General features: G+C 41.2%; 2 protein-coding genes across 2 annotated transcripts in view; both read left to right on the forward strand.

The window, feature by feature from the left end:
- The window catches only part of dusp22a (dual specificity phosphatase 22a), a 12,744-nt gene extending 2,167 nt beyond the window's left edge, over positions 1 to 10,577 (forward strand). Inside the window, exons 2-7 of the mRNA XM_008304770.1 lie at positions 880 to 913; positions 1,665 to 1,747; positions 2,299 to 2,348; positions 5,315 to 5,389; positions 5,634 to 5,805; positions 9,636 to 10,577. Coding sequence (XP_008302992.1) covers positions 880 to 913; positions 1,665 to 1,747; positions 2,299 to 2,348; positions 5,315 to 5,389; positions 5,634 to 5,805; positions 9,636 to 9,818 — 597 coding nt within the window. The 3' untranslated portion in view covers positions 9,819 to 10,577. The remainder of the gene's footprint in view (positions 1 to 879; positions 914 to 1,664; positions 1,748 to 2,298; positions 2,349 to 5,314; positions 5,390 to 5,633; positions 5,806 to 9,635) is intronic.
- Positions 10,578 to 13,208: 2,631 nt separating this feature from the next.
- On the forward strand, positions 13,209 to 17,076 carry irf8 (interferon regulatory factor 8). The gene is made up of 9 exons (XM_008304771.1): positions 13,209 to 13,312; positions 13,470 to 13,680; positions 14,042 to 14,225; positions 14,465 to 14,565; positions 14,800 to 14,857; positions 15,284 to 15,331; positions 15,480 to 15,872; positions 16,028 to 16,143; positions 16,256 to 17,076. Exons 2-9 carry the CDS (start codon positions 13,510 to 13,512, stop codon positions 16,451 to 16,453), a joined length of 1,269 nt encoding a protein of 422 aa, XP_008302993.1. The 5' UTR covers positions 13,209 to 13,312; positions 13,470 to 13,509; the 3' UTR covers positions 16,454 to 17,076.
- Positions 17,077 to 22,917: the final 5,841 nt, after the last annotated feature.

The following is a 22,917-nucleotide window of genomic DNA, read 5'->3' on the forward strand; positions in this document are numbered from 1 at the left end:
GTTATACAGTCATGGTGAAATGAATTCTGAAATGAAGAATTAGACACATTCTGAGAACATGTGAGACTTTCATTGATTTGTTGAAAAGGTTTGCAATATTGGACCTTCATATTTTCTAAACATTTATGTTTGCAGGCCCTATTTTAATACGGTGACACTCCGATTTAAACATCAAGTGACAGTGAACAGTTCACTGCTAATATGCTCAACTACATCACTGCCCTTTTTTTCCTTTTTACCTTTGTTGTATAGGACAGTGAAGAGAGAGACAGGAAAGTGGGGGAGAGGAATGAGGGAAGGACCTGCAGCAAAGGGCCATGAGTGGGATTCAAACCCATGGCTGCTGCATCAGGGACTACAGCCCCTGTACATGGGTCGACAGCAGCAGCCCATCACTGCCCTTTTAATCAAAAATGAATGTCGGGCCTACGTTTTAGGAGCACATGTAAAGCAGATTAATTTTCTTTTAAACCAGATCACTACAGATAATATAGTAAGTTCTTGCATAAGCAGATACATTTAGTGTCTGCATTCATTCTTAATTGCTACCGAAGCGTTCAGGTTGTGTTTGTCAAATATGCTTTTCTGTCCAATCTAGTGCTGAAATATCTTCAGACAACTACTGCTTTATCTAGTTCCAACTTTCTACAGTAACACTCAGTGGCTGGCTGCTTGCCACTCATCACTTCGTCCTGATAATCATGCATCGTTGCTTCAGGCCTTGTATGGCTGTGGGGAATTTTTCCTTTGCTCGTACTTGGTTCTTAAGCCTTAAGCCTTAAATCCAATCTGGCTCGACCCCCTTTTCAAGTGAAGTTCTTGAAGCCGAACTGTAATGAAAAACCTAAATGCAATATGTCTGTGACTGCTGCTTCACAGGTTGTGGACGGGCTCTACCTGGGGAACATACGAGGTAAGACAAACATGATTTGATGCTTTAAATTAAAATACATGCAGTTATAGATTGGTCAGGCCAGACCAAGGTATAAGGCCATCAGTGTAAGGTAGGAAAGCATGAAGGAATGAGCAGTGTGAGGACTGATAAAGAAGAATTGTGCTTTTAAAAATCTTATATCTTAAATATAATATCATAAAAAATATTGGATTTTTTTGTATTCACCCAAATAATATGAGGAAAAAAGGTTCCATTTGCCTATAATCACTGTAAATGGTATTCAGAGTCAGTGCTATTCTCTATATGTGGCATATTTATTACAAGATTTTTCAAGATTTCATAGCTGACATTTTTTTCTTCTTTTATCAAGCAGATTTTAGGGTAAAAAGATGTAAATACCTCGCTGAAGATGACACAACTAGAAGGTTAAAACCTAAAATATGAGTCAGCAGTCATTAGTGCGACACTCCCCGGCCTGACACAACCTCTTCCTAGTTAATGTGGCCTTTGCAGCGTTCTAACTTTAGCTACCTTGATGATGGCTCCACATGATGGCACAAGTATAATGGCTAAAATTAGTTTCAAGTGACAGGAACAAGTGACCAGAGGCCTGACTGTACCAAATGTGTTGGAGGATAGTAAACAGCTCACAAGGCCTGCCTCTGCAGAAGCATCACTGTATCTGATTAGACATTTTGGTGCATTTGGTTTGTGTTAAACTTCACTACTAAGAGTCTGGTGGGATTTTACTCCTCTGTCCTTGTTACAGATGCCGAAAACAGAGAAAGTCTATCCAAGAATGGCATCACCCACATCTTGTCTGTGTACAACAATGCCAAACCCGTGTATGAGGTCAGTGGAAAAATCCTGGTATTATTTTTCATGACAAGTTTTCATGAACCATTCTAGTGATTTGCTGTGGAAAATTTTTACCTGCTATGACTGTGCACGCCTCTTTAATAATGTAATTTGTGCTGTCAGCCAGCTGGGGGTAGTGATGAGTTGTAGTTGGAGCAAGAGAGGTTTCAGTTGTGTGCTGCATGTGTGTTTAGAGGCTAATAATGTAAGATTTCTTTAGACGCTCCAATATGTGTAATTACCAGGTTATAACCTAAGTGTGGGCTATTGTAATTTAGGGACAACACAACTCCCTGCTGTATTCTGTGAGCTTTACACACATCATTAGAGTTATTGGGCAAGGAATTGCTCAGTGTGAGAGACATGTAAATCCTGGGGCTCACATTAGATAGAGATATAAAACTGACATGGGCTTTACTTTTAGTAAATGATATCGTATAAAGTATATTTGAAGATTTACAGATATCATCTAGACATGACATGCACGGTCTATGTTCTTGAATTTCCTTTCAGTTGTCCACAGTTTTTCATGAATGTTTTTACAGGACATGACGTACCTTTGTATTCATGCAGCTGATGCTTCCAGCCAGAACCTGTGAGTAAATCACACAAAATTGCAGATTTAAAAAAAAAATTTCATGATTTCTTTTGGTAATCTCCACACATTTACTACTAACAATGTTGAGATTAATTTGTACTGCAAGTTTTTAAATTCAAGCAGTACTTCAGTGGTCAGGGTGACCAGTACTTCCTAGTTTATCTAAATAATTCATCAGTTATGTCCATGTGATGATGTAGATATATGTTATTAAATGCATTCTATTCTGTTACTACGATTGTGCACTCACAATAGCTTTTTTGTGTTTATGTGTGTGAGAAATGGAGTAAATGTGTTCAATGTGTCACTGTTCACTAGCAGACAGACTCAGTGTTGAAAGAGGCATGAGCTATCCCTCCACCCCAACAGCAGCTGCTAACGCATCACATTAGTCATAGCAGCAGTGTCTCTTCTATGCACAGTCTCTGACCTTATGCAACACCGGCGGCCATAAGTCTGCACTTAACACTCGACGTGAACTGAAGGCCCAACACAGAAGCACCAGCCAGAGGCTACAGCATTAATGTATAGAGCAAAAAAAGAGCAGCCTGGTGTCTTGTGACCCCCGTTAATGACCCACTTTGAGATCAGATGTGGAGCCGGTGAGGGATTGTGTTGTTACAGCTGCACTGGTGCCCTCTGCTGATAGTCAGAGTTCTTGCACAGGTACGTCTCAGGAGCCGATGCATAAATCTTTTTCACCGTTCCCGTGGAGCTCCTCGCTGACAGCTGAGAAGAGTTTAATTTGTCGGTTCCCAGAAATGTCAGTGCGACTTTAACCTCTGCATTCACTGAAGTTATCCAGGATTTAAAGAGGAGCTCTACTTACTTTAGTTTGTACAAAAAGAAAAAAGAACTAGAACTGTGTGAACTGTAAGGAGAATTTAGTTGTACTGCTTGGTTGGATGTTGCTGATTGGGTTGGGCTGGAGGTGTCTGACCTCCACTGTCGCAATCAAGCGTCCTTCCCTCAGGCAGCAGAGGAAGGAAACCTAAGTGTGACATCTGGCTGTTAGCTTCGACCACCCTGGGCTTTAATAAACCCCCTCTGTCACAATCACTGGTCTGACTGAGGGGCGGGTGAGGCCAACTGCCGTCCCACTAGGCTTACCATCATCCAGGGGCCCCCTATGGTCAGATCCGACGGCCCCTCCCATGTGCAAGGTACACAGCAGGGCCTGTCTGACTCACAAGCCTCTTTTTTGGAGCAACTGTTGTGGTTTGAAGCTGTCTGCAAAACCTTCCACCTCCATGAAGCCATTGTGGCTGTACTTTGGAATTCAGTTCAGTGGAAGCCTCAAAACACAATTCCTGTTTCAGCGGGCTTCATCGTTTAAAAGAAAAAGGGAGAGCCAAGCTTCCACCCTAATGAGAACAAGTCCTAGAAACAAATCTTCCAAATCTTGGTCAGACCTCAGCAGCATTTCTGACTGTCAGGCCTGCAGCGGGTGACGGGCAGCAGAACTAAACTACCAGCTAGTCGGGACATGAAGGCCGTCTGGGTCACTGCTGCAATCGATGTAGTCGAGGATATTGTAGGCTTCACATTGAGCGCAGCGAATATGTGATTGAAATAAATGTTGCAATTGTGTATAGTTGCTAACGTGTAGGTGTTTGTGGAAAGCTGAGGGTTCCTCTTTTTGCCTCTCGTGAAAAGCCTGCTCTGGTTTCAGTGCACGGTGCGCATCGACCATAAAGGTGTAAATTTATTTGCATCAACATTTCCAAAATGAGATGTGTATTTTTATGCACAGTCTCCGTGTCCAGTATGATGTACTGTGGTTACAACTAAGCTGGTAAACGTTTTGGTTTGTTTTAAAATGATTTTATATTCATACCGATGTGATTAGAGTTTTAAAATCAGCAAACAGCACTGTATAATCTCCCTTTTGCATTTCCGAAACACGCCGCCTGCTCTTGTTTCAACACTATTCTCTGGTTAAAACCTCAAATCTTTGTCACAAGTTTAATTTTCTGCATATTAAACAAGTCTGCCGGAAACCTCTGTGCTAGGAAGACAGAACAAAGTGCTGAGGAGACATGTTTTAAAGAGGAGTTTGGATCTCAGGAAGGAGGAAAAAAGAAAAGTGACAGTCAATCTATTTTAACCCCAGTCTGTTATTCTGTCTGCTGTTGAGTAACCAGCATCTGCTCCTCAGGAGACGGCGCTATCAGCCATGCACTTCTTGATTATGCAAAACCCCATCAGTGTTTCCTGACAGTGTATAAGTAGGATATCTGTGGAGCGCTTACACTTCATTGTGCTCCTTTGTGTTCGTTTTTATTTCAGAGCGGAGTCTGAGGATGTTTGTGATCTTAAACAATAAACAGGTTTTTTTTTTGTCCATTCACCTGTTTGCTATAAGGCTTATTGATTGTGTTTTTTGTCGTAAGTTAAATTGATTCTCTTGATCGGTTCTACACATAGAATAAATCAAAGCTGGAAACTGATGCAATTTTGCGCTGCGACAAAAAAATGAGGACAGCTACTTCCCTTGTCTGCCCCTACTGTCTGTGCTGGTCTACCACAGACTCTCTGTTTGAGTAGACTCCACCATCGTCTCACATGACTCCCTGGAGTAGTTGAAAGGAAAATTATGGCTCCCGAACATGTGCCGTTTCTTCGAAGTAACAAAAATGAATGAAAACCGGTGCCCACTTGGGGACTTCTCCCTACGTTGGAGAGTTTCGACGGTCAAAATCAATACATTATTGGAGTTTCGGCAACTTATCTGAAACAAAAAGTTTAGGGCCTTAAAACAGGAGTTTCAGTTCAAGTTGTCCTTTTCTCATATCCTATTATGTTTAGTCTATTTTTAGCTTTACAATCCTTACACTTCAATTAAAGTAAGCCAGTTTTCTGGTTATTAACGTTTTCCTTGATACAAAACATTTCTTCGCATATTTAGTTGTTAGATATGGAAAGTCCTGTTCTAACTCTGTGTTATGTATTCTTCTTTCCAGATTACAGCATTTTAAAGAGTGCATCAGCTTCATCCATGAATGTCGCCTCAATGGTGGATCTTGTCTAGTTCACTGGTAGGTTTTTAAATCTAAACCTCCAACAGGCGCCAAGTCGTGTCTTCATTGCCCTTCATCAAAATGTGTCCTAACAAGAAAAGAAATCTGCACCTAGTGGTTTATTGTGGTTAATTTAACACCTGACAGTGCAGCTTGTGAACCAGATTTTCCATTTATTTACATTTTACAAGGAGGAAATAAGCTGTCAAACACCCTTCTGCTTTGTGATGACAACCAAACTGTTGTTTTTCCGTCGCTGTAGTCTTGCAGGTGTCTCCCGCAGCACTACGATGGTGGTGGCCTACCTGATGACTGTCACCCACTACACCTGGGAGGAGTGTCTGTCTGCAGTCAAAGCTGTTCGCTCCTTTGTCGGCCCAAACTACGGTTTCCAGCAGCAGCTGCAGGAGTACCAGACTACACAAGTGTCAGAGGTAAACACTCGTAGGAACGTACATGAATGAAACCAACACGCTTTAGCTGTTTGAACGGTGAAAGGGGACTTTAGGTCAAAATCTTTCCATGTTGAAATATTGCATTGTTTTGCCTGTAGCTATAGGATATTATTCTGCGCCGACTGTTGCGTGTTGTGTTGTGCGCCGTTGTTTGTGATTCAAGGCCCCATGCACACTCACAGGATGTGACACATACAACCATCACACTGCGCCGGCAGCCCTGTGGTTAACCTGCCAACTGTTAATCTGAGAGGCCGTCTCATGCAACCTCATGGCAATGTTTTGGTAATTTTTCTTTATGTATTTGTCATTCTTGTAGAGGCCAATCCAATAATAAAAACATGACAGTGTCAGATTAGTGGCTTTAAGTTGACACAGCTGGAAACTGAACTGCAGCTCTGTAAATCAAATAAATATGCATAGCTTAGTGTTTGAAATCCTCTCCAGAAAGTAAAAAATAGAACTGTAGCTCAGTCATACAATCAGTAAAATATAACACTGGTTTTATTTGTGTAAGGTTCATATTAATGCATTTAATGCGATATTTATCTCCTAATTTGTCACCCTATTAACTTTCATATTCATTTCAGAAGTTTTTTTCCTTCTCTGTTGCGTGTCAAGAGAAGTCCCAATGAGTTTTGGATTTATGCACTTTCACTTTAATGAGCATCACCACTTATAGGAAATATTAGTTCAAACTTCCTGGTTTATGGCTACTTTCTTTTTTCTTTTTTCCATACAAAGAAAATGCTAAATAATGTCACTGAGGACTCTGATGACATTGTCTTTGAGTCATCAGAAGACTGGGAGAAAATCACCACAGCGTTTTGCAGATACAGTCGAAATTGACAAAAGTAATAATAAATAAAAACAATTAATGAAAATCACGACGTTGCTTTTGAATTGTGGGGACAGTTTTTTTTTTTAAATCATTCTTTTCAACCATAACTCAAAAGCAATGTCTTATTTCACTTTTTTTTTTTTTAAACAAATTTTTATTTCAGTTTCTAGTTATTTGAGTGACTATTTTGTCTTTTCTTTAATGGACGGGTCTGAACACATTTAAGGACGACCGTACATTGGCAGCAGGTGGTTTTTCATGGCCTTAAATGTTTTGCATCATTTTAACCTGTTTCGTCAGTGAAGGCACCTTGTGTGTGTGTGTGTGTGTGTGTGTGTGTGTGTGTGTGTGGTTCCATTACACTACCACTGACCCAGCAGAGCACTAGCTGGCCAGAGAAGGGGAACTGCAGGGGGGTTTGCTGGGATTGCATTAGCTCGGTACTGCTCATCACGTGTTTAGCATTACTGTCAGCAGCTTGCAACACAACACGACTTTGAAAAAAAAAAATTGCTCGTTGTTTGTGGACCTCGCAGTGATTTCGAGGATTTAAGGGAAAATGGGTGTCTGTGTTTCTGATTTTCCCACATCTCTCTGAGATTGAAAGCGACGAACCCAAAGACGCCGGCGTAGTTTTGTTTTTAACGCAACTGTAGCAACATGGTTTGCTGCCTCAGCACCACAACAACAGAGCACGTGAAATGCGCTGCACTAAACTTAATATGCAGATGCAGCCGTCTTCAGGAAATCAGTGATACAAGAGAAACACGTAGAAGTTTGTTGTCCGCAGACGTTCTTTAAAAGGTCCGGTAAAGGGTATGAAAACAGGCTCCTACTGTAGACGATTAAGGAGTAAAAGACTGCTAATAAATTATTATTGCTGCTCGACTCAGCAGCACTGAACTCCACTGGTGTAGAGACTTGGAGATCAGAATACTGTACATCAGCACAACTCTCGCTTCTAACTGGATGATGGATTGTTAAAAAATAAAAATAAAAATAAAAAAAGGTGTGACATAATATTTTACAGGGAGGATTTTATATTAATGCAAAAAGAAAATGTAATAAAAAAAACCCTGTATTCTCAAAATTTTTTATGTCTTTATGTTTTTACGTTGCGTCCTTAATGTATCGTAGTTGTCTTAAGTGTCCTGCCTCCATAAACTTATATACACCTCAAATGACCCTTTTTATCTCCACTTTACTGTTATGACCTGAGCAGGTTCCTCTCTGGAGGAGCTTTATCTCTCGGATTTGACTTGACAGCGTTTATACTTTCATTTTGCCTCCTCCGTTTATCATGTGGAACACCTCAAAGTGCTTTGTGACCTCTGATGTTGTGCTCGAGATGCCACAACGTCAGTGGACAGCAGGCCTTGGTTGCAACCTTCTGCTATCAGGTGCTCCCTGATGTTTTATCTTTATACTGCGCTTTATATTTTTTTAGATTATGTTTTTATAGCTGTGTTGATGTCATGAGTCAGTCCTGTGCTGTTTGGCCTGTTTGACCTATGCCATGGAATCTAAACCTAAGAAGATAAATGGATTGCTGTCAGAGTTACTTTCACTTCATTTTATTTCATATAGACGAAGGTATTACATAAATTTCTTGATAGTTCCTGGACATCATTTCAGAGATTGCAATAACTTGCTTTTTTTGACCATCTGGTGTTGTTGAAAGACTTTAGCACACAACTCACTCTACTGTACATTTCAATGGCAATAAATATGAAGCCTGTCTTCCTATGTCTCTGTGATTGGGTCAGTAAACATGTAAATTCACAAGATCCTTAAAAGATGTAATAAGGGAAGAGGATAAGAACCCTTTCAACCCTTTTAGTTTCATTGGGGGGAGTCAAATTATATTTATTTTGTTTTGCTGTACACTTTAAACAAAGATAACTGCAGTATGGGTGGAAACAGCTAAAAACATCCATCCATTATCTATACACCGCTTAATCCTCACTAGGGTCACGGGGGGGTGGAGTCTATCCCGGCTGACTTAGAGTGAAGGCAGGGGACACCCTGGACAGGTAACCAGTCTATCACAGGGCTACACTTAGAGACAGACAACCAAGCACACTCGCATTCACACCTACAGACAATTTACAATCACCAATTAACCTCAACATGTTTTTTGGACTGTGGGAGGAAGCCGGAGAACCCGGAGAGAACCCACGCTGCACATGCAAACATGCAAACTCCACGCAGAAAGATCCCGGGTGTCCTCACCAGGACGTGAACCGGCGACCTTCTTGCTGCGAGGCAACAATGCTGACCACCGCTCCACCTTGCAGCCCCAGCTAAAAACACTGAACCCTACATTGCTCAGTACATAAAACCAACAAAATTGATTATCACTTTAAAGATAAAAACGCCAGCCAACGTGCACATTTGCATATTTCAGTTTCATAACGTAGCTCCAAGTCCACGTTGACTGATTTATAGTGCTGCATTCACTGTGCTGAAGGTTGTGAACCAAGCCTGTAAATATTTGACAGGTCGCTACGTTCTGCACAGGTTACAATAAACAGTCATGTGAAGATAAATCGCTGCAGTATTGATGAACTCAAATATGAAATTAGAATTTTTTAGAAACAAAGAAAAACAAATTCCTCACCATTATGATAATGTGATTTGTTTGTAGCTTCAGTAGCATGAATGCTCATAATTTTAACATTTCTTTTGCTTCTTTTCGGCTCGATATGTGTCGAAAACGTGATAACAGTGCACTGTTTTGTTTTTTTTTTAACTTAAGATGTGTTCTGAGGTGCCACATTTTAAAAATATGTTTGACAAATTTATTGTGTGTGTAGATGTGTTATGTTTTTATGAGAAAGAGCACAAACTAGAATTTTCCAGTCAAGGTTACTACACATGCATTATGTCCGCGTAATCAGAATTGTAGTTTTAACTTAATACAATGATGTTTAATAAAGATGATTTGGTTGTCTCCTCTCGTCTCTAGTACCGAACGTGGTTGCGCGCCAGTTTCCGTCCCAGCCCCTTCAACGACCAGGAGCAGGTGGGCGCCCTGCTGAGCCAGTACACCGAGCAACAGGAGAGCCAGAGGAGAGGAGCAGACCAGCGCTGGATAAATCAGGGAATAGGCGTGCCGTCCAACACTGATAATCCTGAAGGCAGCAGCTGAAACATGCATCTCTGGTCACGCCAAAGTTGTGCCCGATGCTGTCTGCAGCAACAACTACTCTGTACTCATTTCCAAATCAACCCCAAGCAACTTGTACAACTCTAAAAAGCATACGATGATTTAAATGCCCACTAACAAGTGAAGCATTGAAAAAAATAAAAACTTTATTTGCATTTGTCATTTTTAAGCAGTGGAGGTTGATTTAGAATTGTGCTACAGACTCTTATCCACTACTAGTACCTGCCACACTCCCCTAACAGAGAGTACAGCCACAACAGGGGTATTGGTGCTCACAGACGCCTTACTCTAAACACCTCAGCACCTTAGCCATAACCAGTAATTTCCATTTGGACTCCTCACACCTGCAATGTCCAGCTCAGTAGCCTTAAAGACATGACTGATTTAAAGCTGTCTTAAATGAACATTTTGCCTGCAGTGATGCTAAAATCCAGTCTGTAGTGATGGTCAGTGAAATACACCAAACTGATGGCAGATGTATTTAATTTTGACATGCACCAGTACACTTATAGTACTTTTTTTGATCGGCACAGAAGCTTGTGAACTTGTTGTGCTGACATTATTTAACTTGTATGCACAGCCTGCTAGCGGCAAGCACCAGCGCGAGCTTGTTGAACATATTAAAACTATTTCAACGGACATAGGGTCATTTGCTGATATACTAGCCACTTAGAAAAACAACAAATGTATTGTACTACTGATGCACATCACTGCCCATATAGTAAAAAGCACTTGTTTGTACCCAGCTGGGATAGTGTTGGTTCATTTCAGTCGATCCTTTTCATTTCATTTGGTTTATCTTTTGAGTTTATGGCAAACTGCGTACACACAGTATATATCCTGCATAGCGGAACAAAGTCCTTTTCCATCCCTGGACAGGTCACCAGTCTATCACAGGGCTACACTTAGAGACAGACAACCAAGCACACTCACATTCACACCTATTTAGAATCACCAATTAACCTCAACATGTTTTTGGACTGTGTGGGAGGAAGCAGGAGAACGGGGAGAGAACGGGGAGAACATGCAAACTCCACCCAGAAAGATGTGTACTAACCCGGATGTGAACCGGCGACTTTCATGCAACGGTGCTAACCACCGCCTCGCAGGTGACACCGCTCCACCTTGCTGCAATGAATGTCGGTTGGGTAGTTGGAGGGAAAAAACAGGCGAGTTGTTGCAAATTGAAGCCTCTCAGACAGACAGAGAGGACAAAGTGAGTATATGTCAGATAAGGTGAGGGTGACCTTTGTAAGTAGGCCGCCACAGTCACCATCACAGATACAGCATAATGCACTGTGGACATTAAGAACAAATTGAGTGACGCACAAGTTGGTTTCAGACGTGGCAAAATGTTCCTTTAAGTAACACATCGCAGGTTGAAATGGGAAGCGACAACAAACACACGGCTGAGCTTAAACCATAACTACAGATGAAGGATCTCTGCTGTCCAGATGCTCGTGTCTTCCTGATTTTACCGACGCTCTGATTTCTCTTTTTATTATGACGAAGCGGATTTGTAGGGAATTTCTGTTGTGAATTCGTGGGTACAGTTAACTTTGTTTTAATTGTATATTTATGGTGTTACTTTTGTTTTTTGTTTTGTTTTTTGTGTTTTATAATAAAATGCAGCGATTGACAAAAAAAGATGGAATTGCTAATAAATCTACTACCAACACCAGATTGTGTGTGTGTCTGTGAGTATGGAAAAGAAAGTACAAGCTGTACAAGTGAGGATGTTATTATCATATTAAAGACAATTTAAAGGTGTAGCTGGTGGATAATATCACTCAGAAGTTGTATTTTATGACAGATACAATCAATAGTTTTTGACATGAAACATTATTCTGCTGGACGCCTTATTTCAATAGATCAAGTCTTACAAATATCTACTCATCTTTCCTTCATAATCATGATTCCACATTAGATCGTTTTGCTCTGTTGGAAGGAGGCAGAGTGTCTAACTCTCATCACAAACATCCTCTTCAGTTGTTACCTCATTATGTGGAAAAACAAGGCGTCAGTGCTTCTCTGGAATTCATTCCTGTGGGGAGAAATTCACAACAGATACTGTAAGTCTAGTATTTCTCATGTCATCTACTTCTAACCAAAATGTACTTATATTATAATAATACAATAATTATATATATATATAATATTATTATTTCCAGTGCTTTTAAGTTCTTATATGATGTGGGGGAAAAAATAGAGCGACAGTAAGTAAGCTTTCTTTTTCATGTAGGGCATGTCGAGGCAGGTTAATTCCTGACTGTGATCTTAAATTCAGATTTACTGTAAATTCAGAAAATGACGTCACCAGAATTCTGTTAACTGGAAAACTAATGTTTATAATACGCTCACTGAGTCGAGCTCAGCATAAATCATAGGTGTTGTGTCTGTGTCTGATGGCCTGCTGAAATCATTCAGTGAAGCTTGTTCCAGGTCTGCTTTGTTTTTGTTTTGTTTTGTTTTCTTGAACAAATTATGAAATAATGGAAATTGTGTTGCATTTGTATTGGAAAAAAAACATCAGTCGGGTGTTTTTACAGTGAATTTGATGAGTATTTTCTTATTTAATCGATTGTTTTGTTCATAAAATGCCAGGATGGAAGGCAAAACAGTTAGAAATACATAAAATCCAAGCTGATGTTTCAAATTGTTAACTCAATAATAATTAAGAAGCTGAAGCAGGGAAGTGTTGGATGTTTTTGCTTGAATTATTATTTTTTTTTAAATCAATAACTTATTAATAAAAATAGTTGATTTTTTTTTTTTTGGTCTTGGAGCAAAATTGATTACTTCTTCAGCTCAGCCACTAAGAAAATATTACAGGTATTTAGGTAATGGACCTTTAATAAGTTAGATGATGGTAATATAACGTTGCTTTCTCATATTTAGTCTCCTCTCATGATTCTAATATTAGATGATAATTCACTTCAGTGTGTTTGCCTGGGTGTCCTCCCACCATAATATTTACCACAGTTTTGATATTAGACGGGTTTATATCTTCCAGGGGGACGAAACCAACCTACTGCACACAGACACACGCCGACAGAAGGCTGCTGTACCTGCGGAACAACTTTCTCATCGCCAGTGACTCGTGTTGGCGGAGAAGCGCACCTTTGGAGCGCAGAAATCCCCCACAGTTCAGGGTAACTTGTGACTCTTGGGTTTTATTCAGCGATCCACGTCCGCGTAGCTTTTTTGGCGTGGGCAGCGACTTTACAACCATCGCTTGTGTCAGGCCATTTCTTGTAAATGCCCGCAGTTCGGAGAACAAGTCTTCCGGGATGGGCCGTCTTAGCGCGCCTTCGGTGCGCTCATTGGTCGGAGCGCGCCAGCGCTGTCAGATCCTGTCCCCTGCTGTTTCATTCATAACAGGTTTTTAAGTGCATGTCAAGGAGCAGTGAGTGGATTATCTCTGACAGTGAGCCATCCGTCAACATCACACCTAGAGCTCAGCTGCTTATCAAACCGTAAGTGCTTTTACTTTTGATTTCATTCTAAAAGGTGAAAGTTAGATATTATTCATTCACTCTGGCTTCATTAGTCATAAGTTATTTTTGGTATTTCAGAGAAAAGTAAATAGTAGAAGTTTTATTAACTTTTATAAATTGTATTATCCTCATTTAGGTAGAAGCAAACAATCCAACAAAAAGATTTCTCTGCTAAGATGTCAAACTCGGGAGGTCGGAGACTGAAGCAGTGGCTGATGGAGCAGATCCAAAGTGCGCAATACTCAGGACTCCAGTGGGAGGATGAAAGCCGCACCATGTTCCGAATTCCGTGGAAACATGCAGGGAAACAAGATTACAACCAAGAAGTAGACGCATCCATTTTTAAGGTCTGAAACACTCCTGTGTAGTATGACATACAGATTTACTGTAAGCAATTTTAGTTTTACGCAGCGCTAAAACCAGATCTTCGTGGATCATTCGAGCACTTCTGGTTTCTAAGTGTGGCTCTTTTGGGGCTTAATGGAAATAATCATTCAGAACATTATTTGTCATTGTTTTCATTTGTTTTTAGCAAGCAAAACTTTTCACTTGAAGAAAAAGCCTCTTTGGAATTTGTGAATTTAAATGTGTGATTTTGTTTTTTAAAATTTTTTTCTTGAACAATTTTCATGTTTCTTAAACAGAATCCAACTTTAATTCAAACACTACACCAGCAGTTATAACATTAGTTTTTTTTGCCCTCCACAGGCCTGGGCTGTGTTTAAAGGCAAGTTTAAGGAGGGGGACAAAGCTGAACCCGCAACATGGAAGACCAGACTCCGCTGTGCCCTGAATAAAAGTCCTGACTTTGAGGAGGTGACCGAGAGGTCACAGCTGGACATCTCTGAGCCCTACAAGGTGTATCGCATTGTACCCGAAGAAGAGCAGAAAAGTGAGTTTGTGTTATTGTGTGTGAATTTTAAGTAAAATTCCAAAACAAGTCGACATCGTCCCACTGATGGCAGATCGTGTTCGTACCTTGTCAAACTGAAAATGCAATACATGTTGCAGGATGACATTCCTCAGACATTCTTACTGATTCTGACAAATGTAAAGGCAATGCAGTAGGTTAACGCTGATGTTTTTACTGTGAACAGAGTCCTAAACGATGCATTATTCTTTCACCCACAGATGGCAAAAGCTCAGTGATGGCCATGGCAGCCACCAGCAGCTCTGGAGATATGACAGACATGGACTGCAGCCCTGCTGAATTAGAAGACTTTATTAAAGAGGTGAGGCTGCTTCTCACTTCAAATCATTAATTAGGCTTTATTCCACCCCCACACCTGATCTGAGACGCACTTTGCCTTTATTGCTACTTCGTGTTGGTGTCACTTGTTTTTCTCAATACCACACTCTGCCGTCTCCTCCAACACTTGTTGCACCGACACCCTCCCACTAATCTGCTTGACTGAACAGTGTACAAAGGTGCCTTGTTGACAACGTCTTGTTGCACTGTGTTGCAGGAGGAAGGCTGCGGCATCCAGGCCAGTCCAGAATACTGGTCCCAGAGCAGCATCAATGGTAAGACCGCCTTTCTACCCAGTTTACAACACAACATACACTCCTCTGAATAAAATGAGCTTGGAGATATAAGTCTGTCCAGACGTCACGCCGTGTTTTGTCCTGACCTTCATGTCAGGCTATTAGTTCTGTTTTCTGAGACGTGAGCTTTAATTCCCACGAAAACAACCACAGTGGAAATCTCAAGCACGTCCCAGCCGTTGTGGGTGCTAAATGGAGGCTATTTGCTTGTCTGTTGAATTCTGCAATGGAAGAATTGACTAACATCCTGTTGAACTTTGCTGACTAAGGTGATTATTTCTTTGTCAGATCGTGCTGGAGAAATGCTATTTCTGATGATGCAGCAAAGCAATGACATGAGGTTGTGGTTGTGTCCACTGAGTTAAAGACAGCCTTAACTCACGTCTTTGTCTTGTAAATTCACAGCTTTCCCGTTGCATCAGGACCCTTTACCATCAGGCACTCTCAGCTCAGGTACTTATTTATGTTGTCTATGAAAGTGTCACATCCGCTCTTTGGAGAAACATTGGCAGTGATAATGAAAAAATGCAGGATATATGCATTGTGTCTTTATTTTTTGTGCACATATTTGCGAATCTTACCAAAGCGCTCTCCTCCCCAGCTTTCTCCCAGATGATGATCAGTTTCTACTACGGAGGAAAGCTGATGAACACCACGCTGGTAACTCATCCTGAAGGTTGCAGGATTTCCCCACAGCAGCACCTGGCTCGCAGCGCCCTCTACAGCTCAGACAGCATGCAGAGTGTCCACTTTCCCACCCCCGAGCTCATCGAGTACGAGCGGCAGCGCTATGTCACGCGCAAGCTCCTGGGCCACCTGGAGAGAGGTGTATTGGTCCGTGCGAACCAAGATGGCATCTTCATCAAGAGGCTGTGCCAGAGTCGTGTTTTCTGGAGCGGCCTGGGAGAGGTGGGCTCGCAATACAGCCCCATGCCTGGCAAACTTGAGAGGGATGCCGTGGTGAAGATTTTTGACACAGGAAGGTTTTTTCAAGGTGAGGGACTGAGTTCAGTCAGTTATCTGAAAGCTCAGGAGAGTCACAAACACATTTATTTCACATCAATGCTTTAGAGCAAGTAAATGATAATGAGGGATTGATACTTTGGAAAGATTGTCTAAGCAGCTGTTCATTTATTTTGCATGTTTCAGCTCTGCAGCTGTATCAGGAGGGTCATATTCCCGCTCCTGATCCAACAGTGACTCTGTGTTTTGGAGAGGAGCTCAATGATCACAGCAGCGCCAAGAACAAACTGATCATTGTGCAGGTACGACCACTGAAGTCATGACGTGTCTTTCTCAGACAGCTGGCCTGTTGATATAAACAGTTCGATGCTAATGATGCAGAGTTTTGACAATAAATCGGCATTCCTCTCACAGATCACTGTGGTAAACTGCCAGCACCTGCTGGAAACGATGAACATGCGTCGCTCCCAGCCTTACTGCAACAACCCAAACCCGGAGATGGCTGATGAGGTGGCCAGTGACCAGATGGCTCGCATCTACCAGGACTTGTGCAGCTACAGCGCTCCTCAGAGGCCAGCCTGCTACAGGGACAACATGCCCATCACTGCCTGAACTGTGAGCAGTAACCACACCCGACAGGAGCGCTGCAGCTTGTAATACACGTACAAAATATTAGGGACATTTCTTAAATTTCTGACACTGACGAGGTGATTTTACTGACAAAAAAGTAGTACAGCTGAAACTCAACATTAGCATGTCCCTGATATTTTGTATGTTTTTACTTTTGTGTACAGACGGGACGTAGAACTGTGTCCAAACATCTGCTTTTTCATTATTGTTATCATGCGTCTCAGTAAACAAGCGGTACATCATGTTCATATCTTACAAACACCCCGAGTCAGAACAAATCTATCATAGCAATATAGAGCCTTACTCAAATCCTCTCTGCACTATGACAACAGTTTGACATACGTTTAGTTCTCAGTTTTACTTGTTTTTGAGTTTTCTTCCATGTGTGACAACCATTTGAATAAAACAGACCAGGTGGACATTTTATCAGATACTTTTCTGACAGATTTTTTTATATGAGTTGACAGAAATTGCATCGACTTTTAGATGCAATGCGATGTTAAATGACAGATAGGTTTTACTATCAGACTTTTTACATGTAAAGACCTTTTTGACATCATGTTTTGTAAACGGCATTTGAAATAAAAAGTTTTTACTGAACTTCACTCGAGCTTGTCGCTGTATAATTATGCTGTAGTTTTATTTAATGTTGGATTGTTGAAGTATCACAAAGTTGTGTCGTAGCTGCTGGTTTGGGCTCAGACTTGTGTTCAGGAAAATAGGACTATGACTCAGAATATTTACTAAATCACATATAATTAATGGAATTGGAATTGCATGGCTCTTGTCAACAATTTTCCCAAAGCAGTTTAGATTTTTTCCTCCATATGCAGCTTTTTCAACCATTTCTAGGCCGAAGTTTGTGGTGAACTACTCATGCAACCACCGGTGCATGTCAGGTTGAAAATAACACACTGATGTAAGTTACTGAAAAGTCAGTTTTACTGTATTACTTGAATGTATTTATCAATTCCTCAACATCATTGTAATGTTTGCACACTATATCAGGTGCCTCATGCTCCATTCTAATTACATTTTCCTTTAATTTCATTTGACAATCTTGAAATATTTCGGCTCTTTAGTATTAGGATTTGATACAAACAGGAACCAGCGCGGCTCGAACGATGCCTGGCTGCACAAAATACAAATGCCGACGGGCTTGAAGACTTTCAATTTCATATTTCGTCTGAAATTCAGGAGTAGGTGGCCATCGTAGCTTCCTAGAACCACAGTTTCAATGCGTGCAACTTCGTCACCTTGATAAACTATGAAACAAAGGAGGACCTACCCACAGCAAACCACAGCAGAACCTGCAATGTTTGCAGATTAACCTGGAAGCCAAGCGACAGAACGGGGTGCGTCCTTGAGAGAGCATCCAGTAGGCCACAACTTACACTTTACAGTAGTTCACCATGGTTGGCCTTATGAAAAAAGTGAAATAAGGGCTACACACACCGGAAAGGACTGTTCTCCTACACACTCAAAGTTTCGTTTAATCTTCTCGGACAATAGGACTGACTTGACAAAAACTCTCATTGCTCTAATCAAGAAAACCGTCATTCCGAAAGCCGATTCGTCACTTCAGCGACATCAACAGAAGAGCGTTTAGAAGGAACTCCTCGGCTGAGACGCTCATTTACGATGAACACACACTGTTTATTACTCCGGCTTAGAAATGATGAAACTAAAACACTGTTTGAAACTAAAAGAAGGATCTAGACGTCGTAAGTAAGGGAAACTCTCAGACACCCCCTTCCTCCCCCCGCCGCCACCGCCGCCGCTGCCCCGCTCACATCTCCACGATGACTAAGAGAGAAAGGACAGGAAGAGAGGTGACCAGCTGGTGCCAAGTGATTAAATGATTCACAGGGACACAATGACAGCCTTTCTTCTTCTTCTTGTGTCTCATACAGTTGGTCAATACGGGGGGCACAAGAGAGCATCATCTCTCACGTCATACTGGTTACATGGGAGCAATATTGGCAGGGAAGTAGCGTGTTTGGGTTTTAGCATAATGTAGGGACTTCAGAGGAATTGCATTGATTTCCTGAAGATTTACCCGAACTCTGACCCTCATCTCTAATCCAACCGTAGCCGTACTTCAACCCTTTGAACTGAAATTTAACTATTTACAACAAGGGACCTCACTTTTTTTATTTTTTATCCCCAGAAGGACGGTGGGACCCTCACAGCGATGGTGTAAACAGAATTTACGTCCCCACAATGTGAAAATAACAAAGTACACATACACACACATAGTTTGTGCATGTTTGTGTTTTCAGTTCCCCAATACTCGGGCCGTGAGTTTCTAATGGTCATTGTAAAAAAATGCTCCCATGTGTGTTGTACATGTGTCTCTACTGTAAGCTGAAGAAGATCTAGTCGTTTGTGAAATTTACCCAAATACTTAAAAGCTGAAGAAAAAAAAAATTAAACTAACTAAAAAGTTGTGTCAAATAAGCGTTGAATGCAAAAATGAACCAATCTAAAAATGAAATACCGATGAAGGTTGCATAGAAATAAAACCCCGTCTAGTTCCACATGACAAATGAGTAATATGTTAACATTTTGGAGACAAGGTTGGGTAGCTAATTAAATACCTTTTTCTTTATAAGACAAAAACTTTTTTGCTATAATGACTCACAGAAAAAGCACCTAGTCATGCGCTCTTCATCTGACACCTCTGAATAAAACCTTTCACTTAAATTAGAATGTCGAATCAATGCTTCATTGAATTAACACGCAGCTGGAATATGGCATCTCCGTGTGTGTGTGCGTGCGGTTATTTACACGGGGGAGTATTGTTTAAGTTCCACAGAAGAGGAACTTACTTCAAAAACTGTCACAGGAAACTGCCACCAGTCCCGAGCACCCCCTTTTTTTTTTTTTTTTACAAATAACTTGTTTGTCACTGGATTAACATAATTGATTTATTTTATTGATATATACCTTGTAATCGGATACTGTCCTTATGTTTGTGGAAGTACAGGTTTGTAAAATATATGTGCTAATTTGAATAAAGAAAGAAAACTTTGAATAAATACTGATTTAGAAGCAGAAACACAGACGAAATACGAGGAAAAAGACCTAACTGGTTTTATTCGATAAGTTCTCCTGAAATTTTAACAGACAACTTATTAAGTTAACATTTTTCAACCCAAGCTTCTGTTTCAGATTAAGTTTTTGTTTATGATTTCAGTTTTATTCTGTGTTCTCTTTTTAGGATTCCCCTGTGGTCTAATTCGTTGGTTAAGTTCATATTTGTCAAATAGTCTATTTCTAAATAAAAATTCCCATAAAAATATTACTTCTGCATCAGTAATGATAAAGCATTTTTTGGGACACGCTCGAATGTATGTAAAGGAAGGATGTAGCGACCGTGATGCCACCTGCGGGTTTGTGAGCGACACTTCTGAAGCCTCGAGTTTGGCATTTGGTGTTATCGTCTTTGTCCGGAACCAGATGTAAAGAGGGAGCGATGGAACTGACTGGAGAACCCGATGGCACAATTCAATTCAGTTCAAATAACTTTATTTATCCCCTAGAGGTGATTCAAAAGCTCACTGAGTATTTAATATAAAGACATCAAAACAATAAACCACGTCATAAATATCACATTATATTACGTGGGCATTGGACGGGAGTCAGCGGGTCAGAGATGGTTGTGCATTTAGACGGAGGACAGTTCTGGGAACAAAAGATTTCCTCCATCCTGTCTGGTTACTCAGCATTTACCGTCGCTGGCTCTCAGTCTCTGCCTGGATGGCCAGTCTGTCTGACTCTCTGTGCTGCTCTTTAGCCATCTGCTCCAGATCCTCTGAGCATCAGCTTGTTGAACTTCTGTTTGACCTGAGAGTTGAGCTCCATGAGAGCAGACTGAGGTCCAGGACAATCCCTGATGTCCTGGATGAGAGCTTTGATTTCAAGATCATATTTTATAATTTCTTGTCCGCAAATTCGGACGTGAACATCCGGCAGCCTGGCCAGCGACGGTGACGTCCAGAGGGGAACCACTCATATGCAGGGAACAGCCGGTGTGAGGGGTCCTGAACGATCTTGCTGGCTTTCCTAAAGGTCTGTTGCTCACAAAAGGTGGAGAGGGCTCTTACAGGGAGCAGATCAGATCTTGACAACACTCAGTAGCCGCATAGAGATAGAGTGAAACCAGCACATAAAAGAGAAGGTGATTATGCTGTCTATGAAGGAGCAGTAAAACGTTGTGAGGATGTTTTTGCTCACACCGAAAAAGTTCAGCTTCTGCAGGAGATACTGATGACATTTTTTCAGAATCTCATCCATGTTGAGGTCAAACTTCAGCTGCTGGACAAAGACTGTGCCAACAATTCGGTAGCGACCCGTCAATATAGCCTGCTTTAGTATCTATTTTACTCCAAATGAGCCCATAGTTATGTATTCAAAAGGCCTTAAAACATGCATCAAGAGCATAAACTTATTAGAAAAGTGTTTACTGAGGTAACAAATCAATTGAGAAGTAGAATTATTTTCCTTTGACTTTGTGAGGCTTTTGTGTTCATTTTTCAGATCCAAAGGCTTCATTCAGCTTTCATACATGATCTATGGAAATACTAAATATGAAGGTTGCAGCCAGCAGTCAGCGTAACACAGAGACTGGACACGGGGAAACTGTTGGCCTGGCCTTGTTTGAAGACAACCAAACATACCAGAAACCTTTAGAGAGCAAATTCTTTCGTCTTCTTCTTCTTTTTTTTTAACAGATGAGCTTTGCTATATACTGGTAAACGGACTGTGTCACCTTTGTGCAGATCCAGGCTGACTGTTGCCCCGCTTTTGTGTGAAACTAAACTAATCTCTAGCAGTGGTTTCGTATCATTTTCCAATTCGGTTGTATGTCGGTCTTTTCTTCTCACTCTCAGTCAGAAAGAAAAAAAAAAACGGGCATGACATAAGAGAAGGATGTTTTATGGGAGTCAGCGCTGTACGCTTCACATGTTCCATCAAACTCTTACTTCACTTCTGTATTTCCATTTTGGGAGACTAAATATGTCATTTCCATGCCTGTACAAGAGAATTATTTTTGATCGTACCTCTATTTTCTATTAGTTTAGGGGTTTTACATGCAAAACAGAGGAAAAGGACATTGTTTCAGCCAATTACCAGAACATAGTGGAGCTAGACTGGCTAATTAAAGCACTGCAGGCCTACTTGTGTGTGTTTTTTTCTCAGTCAAACATGAGGTACATCTTGTAAAGAGCCATTTCTCAGAAGAGACATTAATATCTCCACAGATAGAGGAACATCTACGGACGAACACTTCTTTTTACTTCTGGTACTTAGATTTTCTTGTAAATGCTTCTTTAATTTTGAAAGACGTTAAACTAGTGTACGAGGATCAGATTTGTTTTCCCACCAGCGCAGGAGGAAGAGAAGTCACAAAACGCTTGTGTACATTTCTGCTAAAAGACACTTTTTCTTGCTCACATTTTCAGCGTCTGCAATGTGGTTCTCTTTGTGTTGCAACATCTCTTTGTGGCGTCTGAGGCTTCCCACAACAAACCATTAGAGACGAGCAAAAATCAGAACTGATGTTGCCATCATGCGCATCCAAGGCCATCTGCTCCAACAATTTTTTACATCTTCCGCCTTCCACGACGGGCCCTTAAAGGAAGCGGTTCTTATTTTGTTAAAAGCAGCGTTTCAAGGAAATGAAGCAAAAGAGGAATCACTGCAGATAGTTAAAAGAAATTACATTTTCATCTTTTTCCTGTTTTTTGTTGTTTCCGGATTCGCCCGTATTGCTGACTCCTCACTTACTGTCCCTGGGTTTGAGTGCACGCTCAGCACTGACCTTTCAGAACATCGGCAGTTATTTTCCGATGCTTAAATCAGCTGTAACGTCAAACGAACACGTCGAGTTCTCGAGAAAAAACCCCTTCATGCTTGTTTTACGAATTGTGGTTTGATAGAAGAACTGTATAAAAGTCAGACACGACGTACGCAAAGAGTCTCTCGATGGGAAGTTGTGATTTACCGTGAGCAGGTTTGTGTTACGCAAGCGTTGAAGAAATTCGTGGCGTCTCTTGGGAGCGCGCTGGTTAAGAGTCAGTGTGGGTGAGATGAGAATAGGCAGTCAGAGAGGAACTGGGAGAACGACGAGGACGCTGTTGGTGGAGAGACAGGTGGACGTGGAGCCCACATCCTGGGACGCAGGGAGAAAGCCACCTAACCACACATGTGGTGTACGCACACACACACACACACACACACACACACGGAGCCACTGATCAGGGATCATATCCTCTAATCAGTATCAGTTCATGTCATTCACACCAAAGGCCCCTTCAGCCTCCCACCTATGGAGGTCTTCTTTAGAGTTAATGTCGGAAAAACAAATCAGTGTACGAGTTCTCTAAATGACAATTCGAGTCGATACTGAAGTCAAGAAATGCGCAAAAATGGAAAATGGT

The sequence above is a fragment of the Stegastes partitus genome, unplaced genomic scaffold (assembly GCF_000690725.1).
Source record: "Stegastes partitus isolate 25-593 unplaced genomic scaffold, Stegastes_partitus-1.0.2 Scaffold2316, whole genome shotgun sequence".
NCBI lineage: Eukaryota > Metazoa > Chordata > Actinopteri > Pomacentridae > Stegastes > Stegastes partitus.